Source organism: Balaenoptera physalus (assembly GCF_965194825.1).
Source record: "Balaenoptera physalus genome assembly, chromosome: 2".
In the NCBI taxonomy this organism is placed as follows: domain Eukaryota; kingdom Metazoa; phylum Chordata; class Mammalia; order Artiodactyla; family Balaenopteridae; genus Balaenoptera; species Balaenoptera physalus.
The window spans coordinates 61,155,718-61,178,253 of NC_138883.1; the positions used below are offsets into that span (position 1 = coordinate 61,155,718).

Genomic DNA, 22,536 nt, shown 5'->3' on the forward strand with positions numbered 1-22,536 from the left:
TCAATTATTTTCAATTCAATATTTACAGGCTTAAATAACAGAATTTCAGCCTCATATTCATTTTATCTAATCATTAGAGAACCAACTTAATTTTTAATTATAATATTAATATAATACATTAATAATTTACAATAATTATGCATTAGTAACTTGAAACTCTAACAACACTCATTATTAATAAAAGAGAGATCAGTTCCAATCCTTTGATACAGCATTTCTTGCCTTTTGAGCTATTGTCACTAAATTAACTGCATTTAATTTTCCTAGTAAATAATAATTTGTTACAGAAATATTTTTCTTTATAGTGAATATAGGCCCAAATTCCAAATATAACAATTCCATACAAGCTGGTTATATACTTTAAGATGTACTAAAGTGCAATAGGGATATTGACCCTCTCTGTGACTTACTATATATACTTCCCCCATCTCAAGAAATTGTATTCAACTCAATATGTAATTAGAATCGAGAATAGAGAAATACAGACTATAGAATAGTTGTATGTGTATGTATATGTATATATCAAGAAAAGTAAACACATATGTATGTAACAAGAAAAAGTAGAACATGCCTGAAAAAAAGTAGAATGTAAGATTTTCATATTACCCGCTTGCTGACTAGCTATGAATTATGCAGCTCTGTAGAACACTTGAGAAGGAATTACTGACAGAATCTTTAACTATAAAGCAGAACTACCAGGTAGGTTTGGGTTTTTTGTTTGTTTTCCAGCTTTACTGAGATATTATTGACATATAACATATATAAGCTTAAGGTATGCTGTGTAATGATATGATAAACATATATACTGTGAAATGATTACCACGATAAGGTTAGTTAACACCTCAATCTCCTCATATAATTGTTTTTGTGTGGTGATAACATTTAAGATATACTCTTTTAACAACTTTCAAGTATATAATATAGTATTGTTAATTATAGTCACCATGCTGTACATTAGAGCCCCAGAATTTATCTTATAAATGAAGGTTTATACCCATTGACAAACATCTCCCCATTCCTCTTCTCCTGCCCCAGCCCTTGCAACCACAATTCTACTCTATGTTTCTGTAAGTTCTGCTTTTTAGATTCCACATATAAGTAAGAACAGTATTTATCATTATACTTTTTATTATGTAAGTTTCAGGTGTACAACACTCTCATTCAACATCTGTATATACTACAAACTGACCACCCCCAAAGTCTACCGTCCATCACCATAAAGCTGACCCCCTTCACCCTTTTTCCTCACCCCTCAAGCCCCCTTCTCCTCTGGTAACCAACAATCTGTTCTCTGTATCTATGAGTTTCGTTTGGTTTTGATTTGTTTGTTTATTTATTTTGGTTTTGTTTCATTTTAAATTCCACACACGAGTGAAATCATATGACATTTGTCTTTTTCCTTCTGACTTATTTCACCTAGAATAATACCCTCAAAGTCCATCCACGTTGTCACAAGTGACAAGATTTCATTCTTTTTATGGATGAGTAGTAGTCCATTGTGTGTGTGCATGTATATGTATAAGACACACACACACACATATATATGTGTATATATACACATATATATATAATCACTATATATATATATATATATATAATCACTATATATATATATATACACACCACATCTTCTTTATTCATTCATCCATGGATGCACACTTAGGTTGTTTCCATATTTCAGCAATTGTAAATAATGCTGCAATGAACATAGGAGTGCATATATCTTTTCCAATTAGTGTTTTCATATTCTTTGGGTAAACACCCAGAAGTGGAATACCCAGATCACATGATAATTCTATTCTTAATTTTTTGAGGAACCTCCATACTGTTTTCCATAGTGGCTGCACAGATTTACAATCTCACTAACAGTGTAAGAGGGTTCCCTTTTCTCCACATCCTCTCCAATACTTGTTACTTCTTGCCTTCTGGATAATAGCCATTCTAACAGGTGTGAGGTAATAGCTCACTGGTTTTGATTTGCATTTCCCTAATAATTAGTGATGTTGAACATCTTTTCATGTGCCTGTTGGGCTACCTGTATATCTTCTTTGGAAATATGTCTATTAAGATCCTCTGCCCATTTTTAATCATGTTGTTTTTGTGTTGTTGAGTTGTATGAATTCTTTATATATTTTGGATATTAACCCCTTATCAGATATATAATTTTCTCCCATTCAATAGGTTACCTTTTTGTTTTGATCATGGTGTCCTTCACTGTGCAGAAGCTTTATAGTTTCAGTAGTTCCATTTGTTTATATTTGCTTCTGTTTCCCTTGCCTTCAGAATCAGAGCCATAAAAACATTGCTAAGACAAATGTCAATGATATTACCATCCATGCCCTCTCCTAGAGTTTATGGTTTCAGGTTTCACATTCAAGTCTTTAACCCATTTTTAGTTTTCTGTGTATGGTATAAGACAGTGGTCTAGTTTCCTTCTTTTGCATGTGGTTGTCCAGTTTTCCAAATACCACTTAATTGAAGAGACTGTCCTTACTTCATTGTGTGTTCTTGACTCCTTTGTTGTAAATTAATTGTCCATATATGTGTAGATTTATTTCTGGGCTCTCAATTCTGTTCCATTGATCTGTGTGTCTGTGCCTATACTATATGATTACTATAATTTTGTAGTATAGGTTGAAATCAGGGAGTGTGATACCTCCAGTTTTGTTCTTCTTTCTCAAGATTATTTTGCCTATTCAGGATCTTTTGTGGTTCTATACAAAATTTTGGAATTATTTGCTCTAGTTCTGTGCAAAATGTCATTGGAATTTCGATAATGATTACACTGAATCTGTACATTGCTTTGGGTAGTATGGACATTTGAACAATATTAATTCTTCCATTCCATAAGCACAGAATATCTTTCCATTTACTTGTGTCTTCATCAGTTTTTTTCATCAGTGTCTTATAGTTTTCAGTGTACAAGTCTTTCATTTCCTGGGTCAAATTTATTCCTAGCTATTTTAATTCTTTTTGATGCAATTGTAAATGGGGTTGTTTTCTTAATTTCTCTCTCTGATACTTCATTATTAGTTCATAGAAACACCACTGATTTCTGTATATTGATTTTGTATCCTGTGACTACTGATTTCAGTTATTAGTTCTAATAGTTTTTTGGTGCTATCTTTAGAGTTTTCTATATATATAATATCATATCATCTGCAAATAATGACAGATTTTCTTCTTCCTTTCCAACGTGGATGTCTTTTGTTTCTTTTTCTTGCCTAATTGCTGTGGCTAAGACTTCCGTATTACGTTGAACAGAAGTCACAAGATTGAGCATCCTTGTCTTCTTTCTGATCTTAGGCAAAAAGCTTTCAGCTTTTCACCACTGAGTATGATGTTAGTTTTGGGTTTGTCATATGACTTTTTTATATTGAGGTATGTTCCCTCTATACCTGCTTTGTTGAGAGTTTTTTTCATAAATGGATGTTGAATTCTGTCAAATGCTTTTTCTGCATCTATTGAGATGATCATATGATTTTTATCCTTTATTTTATTAATGAGATGCATCATGTTGATTGATTTGTGGGTGTTGAACCATCCTTGCATTCCTAGGATAAAACCCATTTGATCGTGGTGTATGATCCTTTTAATGTACTGTTGAATTCAGTTTGCTAATATTTTGTTGAGGATATGTGTGTCTATGTTCAAAAAACAATTGGTCTGTAATTTCTTTCTTTCTTTCTTTTTCTGTGGTGCCCTTGTCTGGTTTTGGTATCAGGTGAATGCTGGCCTTATACAATGTGTTTGGAAGGTTTCCCTCCTCTTCAGTTTTTTGTAAGAGTTTGAGAAGGATAGGTATTAAATCTTCTTTGAATGTTTGGAAAAATTCACCAGTGAGGGAGGTTTTTGATTACCAATTCAATCTCTTTATTAGTAATCAGTCTATTCAGGTTTTCTATTTCTTCATGATTCAGCCTTGGTAGATTGTATGTTTCTAGAAATTTGTCTCTCTTCTGGGTTGTACACTTTGTTGGCATATAATTGTTCATAGTATTCTCTTATGATCCTTTGCATTTCTGTGGTATCAGTTGTAACTTCTCTTTCATTTCTTATTTTATTTATTTAAAGCCTCTCTCTTTTTTTCTTGGGTAGTCTAGCTAAAGGCTTGTCAATTCTGCTTATCTTCTCAAGGAACCAGCTAAGTTTCACTGATCTTTCCTATTGTCTTTTTAGTCTCGATTTATTTCCACTCTGGTCTTTATTTTTTCCTTCCTTCTACCAACTTTCAGCTTCATTTTTTTCTTCTCTTTCTAGTTCCTTTAGATGTAAAGTTAGATTGAGATTTTTCTTGTTTCTTGTGGCAGGACTGTAGTGCTACAAAAGTCCCTCTTAGAACCCCTTTTGCTGAATACCATAGATTTTGCTATGCCGTACTTCTGTCTTCATTTGTCCCTAAGTGTTTTTTTAATTTCTCCTTTGATTTCTTCCATGACCCATTGGTTGTCTAGTAGCATGTTGTTTAATCTCCACATTTTTATGGTTTTCCTGTTTTTTTCTTGTAATTGATTTCTAGTTTCACACCTTTGTGGTCAGAAATAATGTTTGGTAGGATTTCAATCTTCATGAAAGTTGAGACTTGTTTTGTGACCTAACACGTGATCTATCCTGCAAAATGTTCCATATGCACTTGAGAAGAATGTGTATTTTACTGCTTTTGGATGGAATATTCTTTATAAATCTATTAAGTCTATCTGGTTTAATGTGTCATTTAAGACCAATGTTTCCTTATTGGTTTTCTGTCTGGATAATCTATCCATTACTGTTAAGTGGGCTGTTAAAGTTCCCTCCTTATTGTATTGTTTTCAGTTTCTCCCTTTAAGTCCATTAATATTTGTTTTATATATTTTGATGCTCCTATATTTGGTGCATATATATTTGTAAACGCTATATCTTCTTTTTGGATTGACCCTTTTATCATTATGTAGTGCCCTTCTTTGTCTTTTATTACAGTCTTTGTTTTAAAGGCTATTTTGTCTGATATGAGTATAGCTATACCAGCTTTCTTCTCATTTCCATTTGCATGAAATATCTTTTTCCATCCCTTCACATTCAGTCTGTGTGTGTCCTTACTTCTAAAATGAGTCTCTTGGGCTTCCCTGGTGGTGCAGTGGTTGAGAATCTGCCTGCCAATGCAGGGGACATGGGTTCGAGCCCTGGTCTGGGAAGATCCCACATGCCGCGGAGCAACTGGGCCCGTGAGCCACAACTACTGAGCCTGCGCGTCTGGAGCCTGTGTTCCACAAGAGAGGCCGCGATAGTGAGAGGCCCGCGCACCACGATGAAGAGTGGCCCCCGCTTGCCGCAACTAGAGAAAGCCCTTGCACAGAAACGAAGACCCAACACAGCCAAAAATAAATAAATAAATTAATTAATTAAAAATAAAATAAAATAAAATAAAATGAGTCTCTTGTAGGCAGCATATAGATGAGTCTTGTTTTTTTTTTTAATCCATTCAGCCACTCTATATCTTTTGATTGGTGAACTTAGTCCATTTACATTTAAAGTAATAATTGATAGGTATGCACTTATTGCCATTTTAATTGTTTTATGGATGTTTTTGTAGTTCTTCTCTGTTCCTTTCTTCTTTTTTTTCTCTGTTCCCTTATGGTTTGCTGGCTTTCTTTAGTGTTAGCTTTAGATTCCTTTCTCATTTTCTCTTGTGCGTTTACAAGTTTTTTCTTTGTGGTTACCATGAGGCTCAACATAACATTCTATGTATATAGCAATCTTCTTTTAACTTGATAACAACTTTGAACACATCCTAAAGCTTTACATTTTTACTCCTCCCCCCCACATTTATATTTTTATGACACCTTTTACATCTTTTATTTTATGCTTTCCTTAACTAATTATTGTAATTTTACTTAATTTTACTACTTTTGTCTTTTAACTTTCATACTTGCTTTATAAGTTACTGATCCACTACCTTTACTATATATTTACCTGTTCTAGTGAGATTTTTACTTTTATATGTTTTCTTTTTATTAATTTAGTGGCTTTTCTTTTCAGCTTACAGAAGTCCCTTTAATATTTCATAGAAGGCTGATGTCGTAGTAAACTCCTTTAGCTTTTGCTTATCTGTAAAACTCTTAATTTCTCCTTCAATTCTGAATAATAACCTTACAGGTGGAGAATTCTTGGCTGGAGATTTTTCCCTTTCAGCACGTTTTTATATCATGCCACTCTCTTCTGGCTTTTAAAGTTTCTGCTGAAAAATCTGCTCGTAGCCTTATGGGATTTCCCTTGTATGTAATAACTTGCTTTTCTCTTGCTGCTTTTAAGATTCTCTCTTTATTCTTAACTTTTTTCATGTGTCTTAGTGTGTTTCTCTTTGGGTTCATATTATTTGGAACTCTCTGGGTTTCCTGGACCTGGATGTCCTTTTCCAGATTAGGAAAATTTTCAGCCATTATTTCTTCAAATAATTTTTCTGGCCCCTTCTCTCTCTCTTCTCCTTCTGGGACCCCTATAATGTGAATGTTATTCTGCCTGATGTTGTACCAGATATTCCTTAAGGTATCTTCACTTTTTAATTTTTTTAAATGCACTTCCACGTTTATTGCAGTATTCGCAACAGCCAAGGTATGGAAACAACCCAAATGCCCATCAGAGGATGAATGGATAAAAACGATGTGGTATGTATACACAATGAAACACCACTCAGCCATGAGAAAAGAGGATATCCTGCCATTTGTGACAACATGGATAGACCTTGAGCACATTATGCTAAGTGAGATAAGTCAGATAGAGAAAGACAAGTACTGTATGGGTATCTTCACTTTTTAAAATTCTTTCTTCATTTTGCTGCCCTGTCTGAGTGATTTCTGTTGCTTTTTCTTCCAACTTGCTGATTCATTCTTCTCCTTCATCCAGTTTGCTATTGAACCCTTCAAGTATATTTTTCAGTTCAGTTTGGTACTTTCTTATATTTTCTATCTCTTTGCTGTTTTCACTGTGTTCATCCATTCTTCTCCCAAATTTGGTGAACATCTTTTAACCATTACTTTGAACTCTTTTGGAACATATTCTTCTCTCTGCTTTTGCCTGACTCTTTGTGTTTTTCTATATGGATTAGGCAAAACAGCACCTCTCCAAGTCTTGAAGGAGTGGTCTTGAATAGAAAATGATCTGTGGGACCCAGAAGCACAATTTCCCCTGGCCACCAGAGTCAGGTATTCAAGGGGCGCTCCTTGTGTGGGCTGTGTGCACCTGCTGGCTGTAGCAAGGCCACAGCTGCTACACAGAGAGAGCAAGGCTTGGTGCTCTTGCTCACCCAGCACAGTTGTGGCATGGCTGCTGTGGCACAGGGTGGGGGGAACTTGGGGCACTTGCCCTGCCTGACTGCAACACAGTTGTGTCATAGGGTGTACAGGGTTTGGTGCACTCACCCAACCCGGTTCCAACATGGCTGATGCACAGTGTGTGTGTTGGCAGGTACTCAGGGCACTCACCTGGCCTGGTTTCAGCATGGGGTGGGTGGAGCATGCCCACTGGTGCTAGCAGATTATAGGGAGAACACAAAAAATGGCACCCAGCAACTCCTTCATCAGTAAGTTAGAATGAGATTTTAAAATGGTGCCCACCAGCACTTCTGTCCCCAGAGAAAGTCCCAACAGGTTCCTGCCTCTCCAGCAGCTGCTTTAAGATCAGTAAGTGGGCATCCCTCACTTATGATCTAGGCGTTTTTCAAACTATTGCTTTTGTGCTGAATCTCAGGGCAAATGGATCTGTGCAGGAGCCCTTTAAGAGCAGGTTCTCCATTCCCTAAAGTTCAGTGGTTCTCCTGGACTCAATCCTCACTGATTTTCAAAACCAGACATTTTGGGGGCTCACCTTTCCATTGCTGGACACAAGGATGGGGGTTCCTGATGTGGGCTCACTCCCTTCATTCCTTGAGGGAAAGTTTTGGGATCCCTCCTGATTGTGGGTCACCATTCCTGGGGTGGGGTCTCAGGTGAGATCATGTCTCTGCTCTCCTACTTACCCAGATGCATCTCTTTTATCCTTGTTGTAGAAGCACTCTTCATCTAATTCTCAGGTCCTTTTTGGAGGAAAATTATTCCATATATAGCTTCAAATTTGTTGTGTCATGGAAGGAGGTCAGTTTAGGGTCTTCCTATGCTGCCATCTTAAACCCAGTCTCCCTTTCTCTCTCATTTATCATAATGTCCCATGGTCCATGCATGTTGTCACAAAAGGCAAAATTTCCTTCTTTTTATAACTAATATTCCATGAATATAGATGCAAAAATTCTCAAGAAAATACTAGCAACAAATTCAACAGCACATTAAACAGATCATACTACATGATCACATAAGATTTATCCCTTGGATGCAAGGATCATTCAATATACACAAATCAATAGATGTGATACATCACATTAATAGAATGAAACAAAGATCATATGATCAACTCAATAAACATATAAAAATCATTTCACAAAGTTCAACATCCTTTCATGATAAAAACTCTCAACAAAGTGGCTATAGAGGGAACATACCTCAACATAATAAAGGTCATAAATGACAAACTCACAGCTAACTTCACACTCAATAGTGAAAGGTTGAAAGCTTTCCCACTAAAATCAGGAACAAGAGTGCTCACTCTTGCCACTTTTATTCAACATAGTACTGGAAGTCCTAGCCAAAGCAAGTAGGACAGAAGAAGGGGAAAAGCCATCCAAATCTGAAAGGAAGAAGTAAAATTGTCTCTGTATGCAGATCATAGGATCATATATAGAGAAAACTCTAGAGACTCCACGAAAAAACTGTTAGAACTAATCAATGAATTCAGTAAGTTGCAGGATACAAAATCAACATACAAAAATCAGTTGTATTTCTATTTACTAACAATGAATTATTTGAAAAAGAAATAAAGTAATCTCATTTACAATAGTATCAAAAATAATAAAATACTTAGGAATAAATTTAACCAAGGAGGTGAAGAATTTGTACACTAAAAATTACAATACATTGATGAAAGAAGTTGAAGACACAAATAAATATAATAAAAAGAGATCTCACATTCGTGAATCAGAATTAGTATTTTTGAATATCCATACCACTCAAAGCATCTATAGAGTCAATACAATACCTATCAAAATTCCAATAGCATATTTCACAAAAATAGAAAAAACAATCTTAAAATTCACATGGAGCCACAAAAGATCCCAAATAATCAAAGGAATTCTGAGAAAGAAGAAAAAAATTGGAAGTATAAGAATTCCTAATTTCAAACTTTATTACAAAGCTATAGTAATCAAAGCAGTATGGTACTGGCATAAAAACAGACACAGAAACCAATGGAACAGAATCAGGATCTCATAAATTATCCCATGCATATATAGTCAACTAATATTTGACAAGGGAGCCAACAGTACTCAATGGTGAAAGTATAGGTTCTTCAATAAACTGTCCTGGGAAAATTGAATATTCACATGCTAAAGAATGAAATTGGACTCCTATCTTACACTACACACACAAATTAACTCAAAATGAATTAAAAACTTAAATGTAAGACCTGAAACTGTAAAACTAGAAGAAATCACAGGGAAAAGTTCCTTGATGTTGGTGTTGGTGATGATTTTTTGGATATGACACCAAAAGCACAAGCAACAAAAGCAAAAATAAACAACTGGGACTACATCAAACTTAAAAGCCTCTGCACAGCAAAATAAACAATCTGCAGAATGAAAAGGCAACCTATGAAATGGGAGAAAATATTTACAAACCATCTATTTCATAAGGAGTTAATTCCAAAATATGTAAGAAACTCTTCCAACTCGATAGCAAGAAAAACAAACAATCCAATTTAAAAATGGGAAAAGAAACTCAGTAGAGATTTTTCCCAAGAAGACATGCAAATGGCCAACTGGTTCATGAAAAGTTGCTCAATGTCACTAATTATCAGGGAAATGCAAATAAAAATCACAGTGAGATATCATCTCACACCTGTTAGAATAGCTATTATCAAAAAGACAAGAGACATCAAATGTTGGTGAGGCTGTGTTGGAAGTGTGAGTTCAAGTGTTGGAACCCTTGTACACTGTTGAGGGAAATGTAAATTGGTACAGCCACTATGGAGACAGCATGGAGACTCTTCAAAAAATTAAAAATAGAACTACCATATGATCCAGCAATCCCACTTCTGGGTATATATCCAAAGGAAATGAAATCAGGATCTTGAAGAGATATCCACACTCCCATTTTCATAGCCACATCATTCACGATAGCCAAGATATGGAAACAATCTACCTATCAACAGATGAATGAATAAAGAAAATGTGATATAGATACAGATATAGATATACACACACAATAGAATGTCATTCAGCCATAAAAAAGAAGGAAATCCTGCCACTGGCAACGACATGGATGGACCTTGAGGACATTCTGCTAAGTGAAATAAGTCAGACAGAGAAAGAGAAATACTGTATGCGCTCACTTATATGTAGAATCTAAAAACAAAACAAACAAACAAACAAAACCATCATAGATACAGAGAACAGATTCATGGTTGCCAGAGGCAGGAAGTAGGAGATGGGCAAACTGGGTGTGGTGGTCAAAAGGTACAAACTTTTAGTTATAAAATAAATAAGTCCTGGGGATGATTTAATGTACAGCATGGTGATTACAGTTAAAATACTGTATTGTATATTTGAAAGTTGTTAAGAAAGTAGCTCTTAGAAGTTCTCAGCACAAGAAAAAAGGTGTAAATATGTGGGATGACGGATGTTAACTAGACTTACTGTGATGATCATTTCACAATATACACAGGTATCAAATAATTATGTGGTACACCTGAAACTAATATAATGTTATATATTAATTATATGTCAATAGAAAAATCTTAAGGATGGTGTCAGTGTACAGGGATACAAAACAGAACAATCAAAACGTTGGTAAGAAAGAAGAATGTCAGAAATGAAATAGGAAGCAGGTTAAAGTTAAGCAGGTTAAAAGCAAGTTAGAAGCAAGTAACATGGAGAATCAAGGAAGCTGAGTGTCAGATTTCAGAGAGAAAAACAAAAGCTGGGAGCTATTTGCCAATGCCACTAAACGTAAGATCAGCACTCAAAAAGATTGCCAACAAACACATGAAAGAACGCTCAACATCATTAATCATTAGAGAAATGCAAATCAAAACTACAATGAGATATCATCTCACACCGGTCAGAATGGCCATCATCAAAAAATCTAGAAACAATAAATGCTGGAGAGGGTGTGGAGAAAAGGGAACCCTCTTGCACTGTTGGTGGGAATGTAAATTGATACAGCCACTATGGAGAACAGTATGGAGGTTCCTCAAAAAACTAAAAATAGAACCACCATATGACCCAGCAATCCCACTACTGGGCATATACCCTGAGAAAACCATAATTCAAAAAGAGTCATGTACCAAAATGTTCATTGCAGCTCTATTTACAATAGCCAGGACATGGAAGCAACCTAAATGTCCATCATCAGATGAATGGATAAAGAAGATGTGGCACATATATACAATGGAATATTACTCAGCCATAAAAAGAAACGAAATTGAGTTATTTGTAGTGAGGTGGATGGAGTTAGAGTCTGTCATACAGATTGAAGTAAGTCAGAAAGAGAAAAACAAATACAGTATGCTAACACATATATATGGAATCTAAGGGAAAAAAAAAAAAAGGTCATGAAGAACCTAGTGGTAAGATGGGAATAAAGACACAGACTTACTAGAGAATGGACTTGAGGATATGGGGAGGGGGAAGGGTAAGCTGGGACGAAGTGAGAGAGTGGCATGGACATATATACACTACCAAACGTAAAATAGATAGCTAGTGGGAAGCAGCCGCATAGCACAGGGAGATCAGCTCGGTGCTTTGTGATCACCTAGAGGGGTGGGATAGGGAGGGTGGGAGGGAGGGAGATGCAAGAGAGAAGAGATATGGGAACATATGTATAAGTATAACTGATTCACTTTGTTATAAAGCAGAAACTAAGACACCATTGTAAAGCAATTATACTCCAATAAAGATGTTAAAAAAAAAAAAAACGCTTATGGATTCTTGTTGCAGAGGAAAGTCCATTGCGTTTGGTAAGAGAAGGTGTGGGTTTAAGTACTAGCTCTGTCACTTATCACTTTCTGACCTTTGCTTTTTCATATATAAAACAAGGATAGTATCTGTCTCATCTTCCCTCTTATCAGGAGATTGTGTAGCTCAAGACCAAACTGGAATAGAGTCCATGAAAATGCATTAACACTGTGAGCCCAATGCAAGTGTAGATCAATATTATAAGTGACTTGATTTATAATATACCAAGTAAAGCCAAAGTATGAATATGAGACACTTCCAAGAGATGTTGAAAATCTTCAATTGGTACTATGAACAACAGTCTTACAGGGGCTACCAAATACACAGTTGAATCCAAAATTTCAGTCAACTCTGGATGAATCAAGTGATCACACTATTTCAGGAAAGCCAACAAAAAGCATAGGTGGTGATTATTACTAGAGATGTAAACATTTCTTTTGAATAACAAAAACTGAAAAATTATCATACCTTTAATTGTGGAGATTGCATGCTGAAACATTTTTGCATATTTTCAAATGAGGCAGATTTTCTTAGGAAAAAAAACTGTGAAATAATCAGATGACAAATATACACTGACTCTAGACACTATTTGGTAAACTAAAATATCATATGACAATTGGCTAATAATAACTGTTTAAGTAAATCAATGAAATGCAGAAACACTAATGAAAATACAGGTTCTTACTGATTTTGAAATCACTGACTTCACAGATGGGAGCAGAGCTTAAAATCCATCAATTAATTTTGAAAAGTGTATAATAATGGAAGCTATCTTATTTTTTTAATTCAACACATATAACAAACACTAAAGTTTCCAGAAAGTAGCCCAGGTGTGTGTAAATGTGCCATAGATATGCTGGGCCATTAATCCTCTTAGCCCTGGGGCTGCGCTAGTGGGACCTGGAGCGGCTACTGTTCCTCCTACTTTTCAGTGGCTACTGAACAGTCTCCTCTAAATCATGAGCAACCTCAACCTTTTACCCCATAAGGCCACACAAATATTATTACTTACTACGAGAACTATTATACTAAAAGAGTTGTGAAGTACTAACATACCAAATAGAGTAGAAAGTACCAAAAAAAATGACATATTTCATGTATGATGGTGGAAACAGACATAAAGAAGTAATTATAATCCAAAGCAACTGTAACAATGACTGTAAAGATAGCATGAATCAGGTGTAAAGAGAGCACAGGAGAGGTGGAGGTCAATTCAGAATGGAAAGGAACCTGGATTGACCAGCTTGAAGAGGTAGCATTAGGGCTGGCCTGTAAAAGGTAGTGACATTTCCATGAACTGAGAAGGGGTTGAGAACATCCCAGGCCAACGGAATAGCCTAAACAAGCACAGAGAAGTGTCAAAGTGCTGGGATTTTAGTCCCCTAGGACTCTGGTGCAGGCAGAGTACAGGGTACCTGGGGGTTACATGGAAGCAGAAGCATAATGGGAGGTAAGATAGTAAATATAGTCAAGGCCAGGTTATGAGGCTTAGTTAAGCACTCTGACTTTGATAGGTGGAGTTATTCAGTTTGTTCAGATTGAGTGTTGTAATTACACCTGTGTTTTAGGAACATTGCAGGGGACGATAGGGAGGATGGATTAGAAACCGTTAAAAACAGTAATATCTGACAGGTAAGTATAAGTAATGCTACTAGAGTAGTCTATGCATTCCAAACTAGAAAGTGTCATTTGTTGGTTCAATTATGTTTTTAAGTGATGGTCACTGTTCTAGGTGCTGTGGATAAAACAAGAATGATATGACCTCCATATCACTCAGACTAATGAAAAATAAAAAGATAAAACATATATGAGGACAAATATTTAATAAGCAATAGTGATATATGTTAAAAACAGCAAAAGTGATCTATATTAAATAGAAATATTACTCAAAAAAAAAGTATTACCTGACTGTATGGGGAATATGGAAGGAGGCACAGACACATATTAAACCTACTGTAACTGACCAGAATGGGGATTTGATTTGTCCTAGGTCAATAAGGCTCTCTACTATGTGACACTCAGCATCCCAGGATATCACCAAGGGGAGTAAGGGCTGAAGGCCTTAAGGAAAGAAAAATAAAACCCTTTCTTGTTTGTCCCTCATAAAGTTCAAGATATTTATTAAACCACTAATATAAATTTCATACCTTTCTTCTTCCCTCAATCACTATCTCTTTTCTCCCCAATTGTGTTTATTAATTAGTTTATTTAGATACACTGTAGGGATAATAACGTCATGGGCATGAGTCCAATCACCATTTAGAGAATTCAGTTTTACTCTGTTTCATAGCCATAAACAAATCCCTCCCTGCATTTGGTCAAAAGATTCATAAACATGTTCCTTTGATCATTTAAGACCTGGGCAAGCAGTGCTAAATGAGTGCAAACCCAGACATTTTAGGAATTTTAGGAAAACTCACAGCAGATATCCTGCTATTGATTAGTAAATAACATCTTCTGAGTGTCATAAAGATCACAGATTTGAAAGAGGAAACAGGTCCTCTGCAAAGACACTAGTGAATATTCTGAGGCATTTCCCAGAATGAGGAAGCATCAAGAAATTATTTCTGAAATCGCTAGAAATAATATCTGAACTGTAGTCACATAAAGCCACCAACCAATAATTTAGAATAAAAATTATACTTACCCTAGAACTTCTCCTACACTGATTTAAAGTAATGACACTTTCCTTGCTTTCAGATGTAAATTTCTCAAATAAAATTCTGCTTGCTTGCACACTCTGTGATAAAAAAAAGATAACAGTTTTAAGCTATATAGTGGAATACTTTTAAAAGCCTATGATTACTGTTGCTTCATAGTATAACATTATTACCAAAAGAGCAATATACAGGAAAGGTAGAATTCTAGAAAACACCAGAGATGCATCAAAGTCTGGCTGCAGACTAAGTATTTGGCCAAAACCCACAGTTTGGCTTTGGCATTGGACTTTAGCCAAATAGATACTTCTACATTATTTCTGACATCCCTGGTCTTAGGAGAAATCAATGATCCTGTGACCTCATAGGTTGGCATTGAATCTCTTTAGTATATCAACATCAGTATTATGAACAAAACATATCATTTAGAGTTATTGTAAATATGCAACTATTCACTGACAAATACAAGTAAGCATTCTAAATATTAATTGGAATGAAAATTGCCTTAAATGCTTTATACTTTTAACTCAGTCAATTAAATTATATAAATATTTATTGCTGTAAGGGTGACTTGCTGCAATAATTATGATTATTATTAAATGTGCTACTTCTCTATCTTGTAATCAGAGATTTGGATATATAGAAACAACTACAAGACCTAAGTTTCATAGCCCGGTGGATACATGATGAATAAAATCCTTCTACTGCTTTGTTTGCTGAAATTTTTAGGTCTCAACTAACATTTCAAAAATTTTAAATATTTATTCAATAGAAAATCAACTTTTAAAAGTATCACGTAGGGACCTCCCTGGCGATCCATGTGTTAAGACTTGGCGCTCCCAATGCAGGGGGCCTGGGTTCAATCCCTGGTGGGAGAACTAAGATCTCACATACCGCAACTAAGCCCGTGTGCTGCAACTAGAGAAGCCCGCGCGCCACAGAGCCTGCATGCCGCGACAAAGACCCAGTGCAGCCAAAAAAATAAATGAATAAATAAATTTTTTAAAAGAGTATCACACAGTTATCACTGAGAATGGAACAGATATGCAGAAGGCTATGGGTAATTTAGGAATCACCAACATTGAATTTTTGTTCATCCTCTCTGTTGTATTTATGGAAAGTAGTTATAGCACAATGTAAGGTAAGAGAATTACTGGACATTGCAGAAAGATACCTGGTCACTTTCATCATTATTCTTCAAAGACAAACTATGTGACACACAAGAGATTTTGGAACTATTTTATCATATGCTTGCACAAAATATTCAAATATGATGGAATAGCAGCTATTACATACTTAAAACAATACTTTTAACAGTAACAAGGACAAAAATTTTAACACTGCACTTTATAGATATCAGAAAAGCAGAACCTACTAACAATCAATGATTGCTTTTTAAAAAGAGAATGTGGAAGGAGACCTTCAAGATGGCGAAGGAGTAAGACGTGGAGATCACCTTCCTCCCCACAAATACCTCAGAAATACATCTACATGTGGAACAACTACTACAGAACACCTACTGAACGCTGGCAGAAGACCTCAGACTTCCCAAAACCCGGGTGGCTGACAGGATCTTGGTGCTCCGGCCGGGTGTCAGGCCTGTGCCTCTGAGGTGGGAGAGCTGAGTTCAGGACATTGCTCCACCAGAGACCTCCCGGCTCCACATAATATCAAATGGCAAAAGCTCTCCCAGAGATCTCCATCTCAACGCTAAGACCCAGCTCCACTCAACTGTCTCCAGCACTGTAGCATCAGCAAGCTAAAGTGTTGGATCCCCTAGGCCAAACAACTAGCAAGACAGGAACACAACCCCACTCATTAGCATAAAGGTTGCCTAAAATCATAACAAGGTAACAGAAACCCTAAAACACACCACCGGATGCAGTCCTGCCCAACAGAAAGACAAGATCCAGCCTCATCCACCAGAACACAGGCACCAGTCCCCTCAACCAGGAAGCATACAAAACCCACTGACCAACCTTAGCCACTGGGCGCAGACACCAAAAGCAACAGGAAGTACGAAATTGCAACCTGCGAAAAGGAGACCCCAAACACAGTGGGTTAAGCAAAATGAGAACACAGAGAAACACACAGCAGATGAAGGAGCAAGATAAAAGCCCACCAGACCAAACAAATGAAGAGGAAATAGGCAGTCTACCTGAAAAAGAATTCAGAGTAATGATAGTAAAGATAGCCAAAATCTTCAAAACAGAATGGAGAAAATACAAGAAATGTTTAACAAGGACCTAGAAGAACTAAAGCGCAAAGGAACAATGATGAGTAACACAACAAATGAAATTTAAAACTCTCTAGAAGGAATCAATAGCAGAATAACTGAGGCAGAAGAACGGATAAGTGACCTAGAAGATAAAATACTGGAAATAACTACTGCCGAGCAGAATAAAGAAAAAAGATTGAAAAGAATTGAGGACAATCTCAGAAGCCTCTGGGACAACATTAAATGCACCAACATTCGAATTACAGGAGTCCCAGAAGAAGAAGACAAAAAGAAAGGGACTGAGAAAATATCTGAAGAGATTATAGTTGAAAACTACCTTAATAAGGGAAAGGAAAGTCAGTCAAGTTCAGGAAGTGCAGAGAGTCCCATAGAGGATAAATCCAAGGAGAAACATGCCAAGACACATATTAATCAAACTATCAAAAATTAAATGCAAAGAAAAAATATTAAAAGCAGCAAGGGAAAAACAACAAATAACATACAAGACAATCCCCATAAGGTTAACAGCTGATCTTTCAGCAGAAACTCTGCAAGCCAGAAAGGAGTGACAGGACATATTTAAAGAGATGAAAGGGAAAAACCTACAACCAAGATTACTCTACCCAGCAAGGATCTCATTCAGATTCGATGGACAAATTAGAACCTTTACAGACAAGCAAAAGCTAAGAGAATTCAGCACCACCAAAACAGCTTTACAACAAATGCTAAAGGAACTTCTCTAGGCAGGAAACACAAGAGAAGGGAAGGACCTACAATAACAAACCCAAAACAATTAAGAAAATGGTAACAGGAACATACATATTGATAACTACCTTAAATGTAAATGGACTAAATGCTCCAACCAAAAGACATAGGCTGGCTGAATGGATACAAAAACAAGACCTGTATATATGCTGTCTACAAGAGACCCATTTCAGACCTAGGGACACATACAGACCGAAAGTGAGGGGATGGAAAAAGATATTCCATGTAAATGGAAATCAAAAGAAAGCTGAAGTAGCAATTCTCATTTCAGACAAAATAGACTTTAAAATAAAGACTATTACAAGAGACAAAGAAGGACACTACATAATGATCAAGGGATCAACCGAAGAAGAAGATATAAAAATTGTAAATATTTATGCACCCAACATAGGAGCAACTCAATATATAAGGCAAATTCTAACAGCCATAAAGGGGGAAATCGACAGTAACACAATCATACTAGGGGACTTTAACACCCCACTTTCACCAATGCACAGATCATCCAAAACGAAAATATATAAGGAAACACAAACTTTAAATGATACATTAAACAAGATGGACTTAATTGATATTTATAAGACATTCCGTCCAAAAACAACAGAATACACTTTCTTCTCAAGTGCTCATGGAACATTTTCCAGGAGAGATCATATCATGGGTCACAAATCAAGCCTTGGTAAATTTAAGAAAATTGAAATCATGTCAAGTATCTTTTCCAACCACAACGCTATGAGACTAGACAACAATTACAGGGAAAAAATCTGTAAAAAATACAAACACATGGAGTTAAACAATACACTACTAAATAACCAAGATATCACTGAAGAAATCAAAGGGAAATCAAAAAATACCTAGAAAAAAATGACAACGAAAACATGATGACCCAAAACCTATGGGATGCAGCAAAAGCAGTTCTAAGAGGGAAGTTTATAGCAATACAAGCCTACCTCAAGAAACAGGAAACATCTCGAATAAACAACCTAACCTTGCACCTAAAGCAATTAGAGAAAGAAGAACAAAAAAACCCCAAAGTTAGCAGAAGGAAAGAAATCATAAAAATAAGATCAGAAATAAAGGAAAAAGAAATGAAGGAAACAATAGCAAAGATCAATAAAACTAAAAGCTGGCTCTTTGAGAAGATAAACAAAATTGACAAAGAATTAGCCAGATTCATCAAGAAAAAAAGGAAGAAGACTCAAATCAATAGAATTAGAAATGAAAAAAGAGAAGTAACAACTGACACTGAAGAAATACAAACAATCATGAGAGATTACTACAAGCAACTATATGCCAATAAAATGGACAACCTGGAAGAAATGAACAAATTCTTAGAAAAGCACAACCTTCCGAGACTGAACCAGCAAGAAATAGAAAATATAAACAGACCAATCACAAGAACTGAAATTGAAACTGTGATTAAAAATCTTCCAACAAACAAAAGCCCAGGACCTGATGGCTTCACAGGCGAATTCTATCAAACATTTACACAAGAGCTAACACCTATCCTTCTCAAACTCTTCCAAAATATAACAGAGGGAGGAACACTCCAAAACTCATTCTGTGAGGCCACTCTCACCCTGATACTGAAACCAGACAAAGAGTTCACAAAGAATGAAAACTACAGGCCAATAACAATGATGAACATAGATGAAAAAATCCTCAACAAAATACTAGCAGACAGAATCCAGCAGCACATTACAAGGATCATACACCATGAACAAGTGGGGTTTACCCCAGGGTTGCAAGGATTCTTCAATATATGCAAATCAATCAATGTGATACACCATATTAACAAACTGAAGGATAAAAACCACATGATAATCTCAATAGATACAGAAAAAGCTTTCAACAAAATTCAACACCCATTTATGATAAAAGCCCTGCAGAAAGTAGGCATAGAAGGAACTTACCTCAACTTAATAAAGGCCATATATGACAAACGCACAGACAACATCGTTCTCAATGGTGAAAAACTGAAACCATTTCCTCTAACATCAGGAACAAGACAAGGTTGTCCACTCTCACCACTATTATGCAACATAGTTTTGGAAGTTTTGGCCACAGCAATCAGAGAAGAAAAAGAAATAAAAGGAATCCAAATTGGAAAAGACGAAGTAAAACTGTCACTGTTTGCAGAAGACATGATACTCTTCATGGAGAATCCTAAAGATGCTACCAGAAAACTACTAGAGCTAATCAATGAATTTGGTAAAGTAGCAGGATACAAAATTAATGCACAGAAATCTCTTGCATTCCTATACACCAATGATGAAAAATCTGAAAGAGAAATGAAGGAAACACTCCCATTTACCATTGCAACAAAAAGAATAAAATACCTAGGAATAAACCTACCTAAGGAGACAAAAGACCTGTATGCAGAAAACTATAGGACACTGATGAAAGAAATTAAAGATGATACAAACAGATGGACAGATATACCATGTTCTTGGATTGGAAGAATCAACATTGTGAAAACGACTATACTACCCAAAGCAATCTACAGATTCAATGCAATCCCTATCAAACTACCAATGGCATTTTTCACAGAAGTAGAACAAAAAATTTCACAATTTGTATGGAAACACAAGAGACCCCGAATAGCCAAAGCAATCTTGAGAAAGAAAAAAGGAGCTGGAGGAATCAGGCTCCCTGACTTCAGACTATAGTACATAGCTACAGTAATCAAGACAGTATGGCACTGGCACAAAAACAGAAATATAGATCAATGGAACCAGATAGAAAGTCCAGAGATAAACCCACACACATATGGTCACCTTATTTTTGATAACGGAAGCAAGAATATACAATACAGCCTCCTCAATAAGTGGTGCTGGGAAAACTGGACAGCTACATGTAAAAGAATGAAATTAGAACACTCCCTAACACCATACACAAAAATAAACTCAAAATGGATTAAAGACTTAAATGTAAGGCCAGACACTATAAAACTCTTAGAGGAAAACATAGGCAGAACACTCTATGACATAAGTCACAGTAAGATCCTTTTTGACCCACCTCCTAGAGAAATGGAAATAAAAACACAAATAAACAAACGGGCCCTAATGAAACTTAAAAGCTTTTGCACAGCAAAGAAAAACATAAACAAGACGAAAAGACAACCCTCAGAATGGGAGAAAATATTTGCAAACGAAGCAACTGACAAAGGATTAATCTCCAAGATTTACAAGCAGCTCATGCAGCTCAATATCAAAAAACAAACAACCAAATCCAAAAACGGGCAGAAGACCTAAATAGACATTTCTCCAAAGAAGATATACAGATTGCCAACAAACACATGAAAGAATGCTCAACATCACTAATCATTAGAGAAATGCAACTCAAAACTACAATGAAGTATCACCTCACACCAGTCAGAGTGGCCATCATCAAAAAATCTAGAAACAATAAATGCTGGAGAGGGTGTGGAGGAAAGGGAACACTCTTGCACTGTTGGTGGGAATGTAAATTGATACAGCCACTATGGAGAAAAGTATGGAGGTTCCTTAAAAAACTAAAAATAGAACTACCATACGACCCAGCAATCCCACTACTGGGCATATACCCTGAGAAAACCATAGTTCAAAAAGAGTCATGTACCAAAATGTTCATTGCAGCTCTATTTACAATAGCCAGGACATGGAAGCAACCTAAATGTCCATCGACAGATGAATGGATAAAGAAGATGTGGCACATATATACAATGGAATATTACTCAGCCATATAAAGAAACGAAATTGAGTTATTTGTAGTGAGGTGGATGGACCTAGAGTCTGTCATGCAGAGTGAAGTAAGTCAGAAAGAGAAAAACAAATACCGTATGCTAACACATATATATGGAATCTTAAAAAAAAAAATGGTTCTGAAGAACCTAGGGGCAGGACAGGAATAATGATGGAGACGTAGAGAATGGACTTGAGGACAATGGGAGGGGGAAGGGTAAGCTGGGACGAGGTGAGAGAGTGGCATGTACTTATATATATTACCAAATGTAAAATAGATAGCTAGTGGGAAGCAGCCACATAGCACAGGGAGATCAGCTCAGTGCTCTGGAACCACCTAGAGGGGTGGGATAGAGAGGGTGGGAGGGAGACATAACAGGGAGGAGATATGGGGATATATGTATATGTATAGCTGATTCACTTGTTATAAAGCAGAAAGTAACACACCATTTTAAATCAATTATACGCCAATAAACATGTTAAGAAAAAAAAAATAAAGAGAATGTGGTTCATATCTTGGAACCTGTCAGGATATGGCCCAGGGCAATTACAGCATTGCTTACCTGATACATGATGTAAAAATTCTCCTCCTCTACTACAGGGATATTGCTAAAATTAGTATGCATGTAATAAAAGCTGGGATGCAGATGGAAATGGAAACAGTTTTGCTACCTTAAAAGTCGGTTATGACTTCTGCTTCTAATTATGGCATGCTAGGTACTTCTGCTGAGAACAACTAATAAAGTGTGTATTATGTCAAAGATAATCTTCAAAGCATCAAAAAGCTAACAAGATGATGAAGAAATACTGAGCAAAAATATAGGAAAAAGCAAAAACCTGAAAATGTAAACCCAGTTTTCAAAGATGATTTTGTTTGCAAGATGTTTGCCAAAACTGTTGCAAAGCTGAGCTGCATATCTGCAACTTTTGATGGTAAGGATGACAGAAATCCAAGCCCAGATTCTCCCTGAGGTATGGAAACTGATTTTATATATATATAATATACAAGTATACAAGGCTACAGGGATACTACAGGGCTATACCCTCAGATGAAGAGTGAATGAAAGTAAATCAACATTTGTGTATACTTTCAGCCTAGGCTCT

The 22,536-nt window shown here is 36.1% G+C and overlaps 1 protein-coding gene across 1 annotated transcript in view; it reads right to left on the minus strand.

Moving 5' to 3' along the window:
- The window catches only part of TTC6 (tetratricopeptide repeat domain 6), a 209,006-nt gene that overhangs the window by 64,145 nt on the left and 122,325 nt on the right, over window positions 1–22,536 (minus strand). Inside the window, exons 8-10 of the mRNA XM_082449105.1 lie at window positions 14,551–14,813; window positions 13,978–13,981; window positions 12,542–12,658 (exon numbers count right to left, since the gene is read on the minus strand). Of these exons, the coding sequence (XP_082305231.1) occupies window positions 12,542–12,658; window positions 13,978–13,981; window positions 14,551–14,813 (384 nt within the window). The remainder of the gene's footprint in view (window positions 1–12,541; window positions 12,659–13,977; window positions 13,982–14,550; window positions 14,814–22,536) is intronic.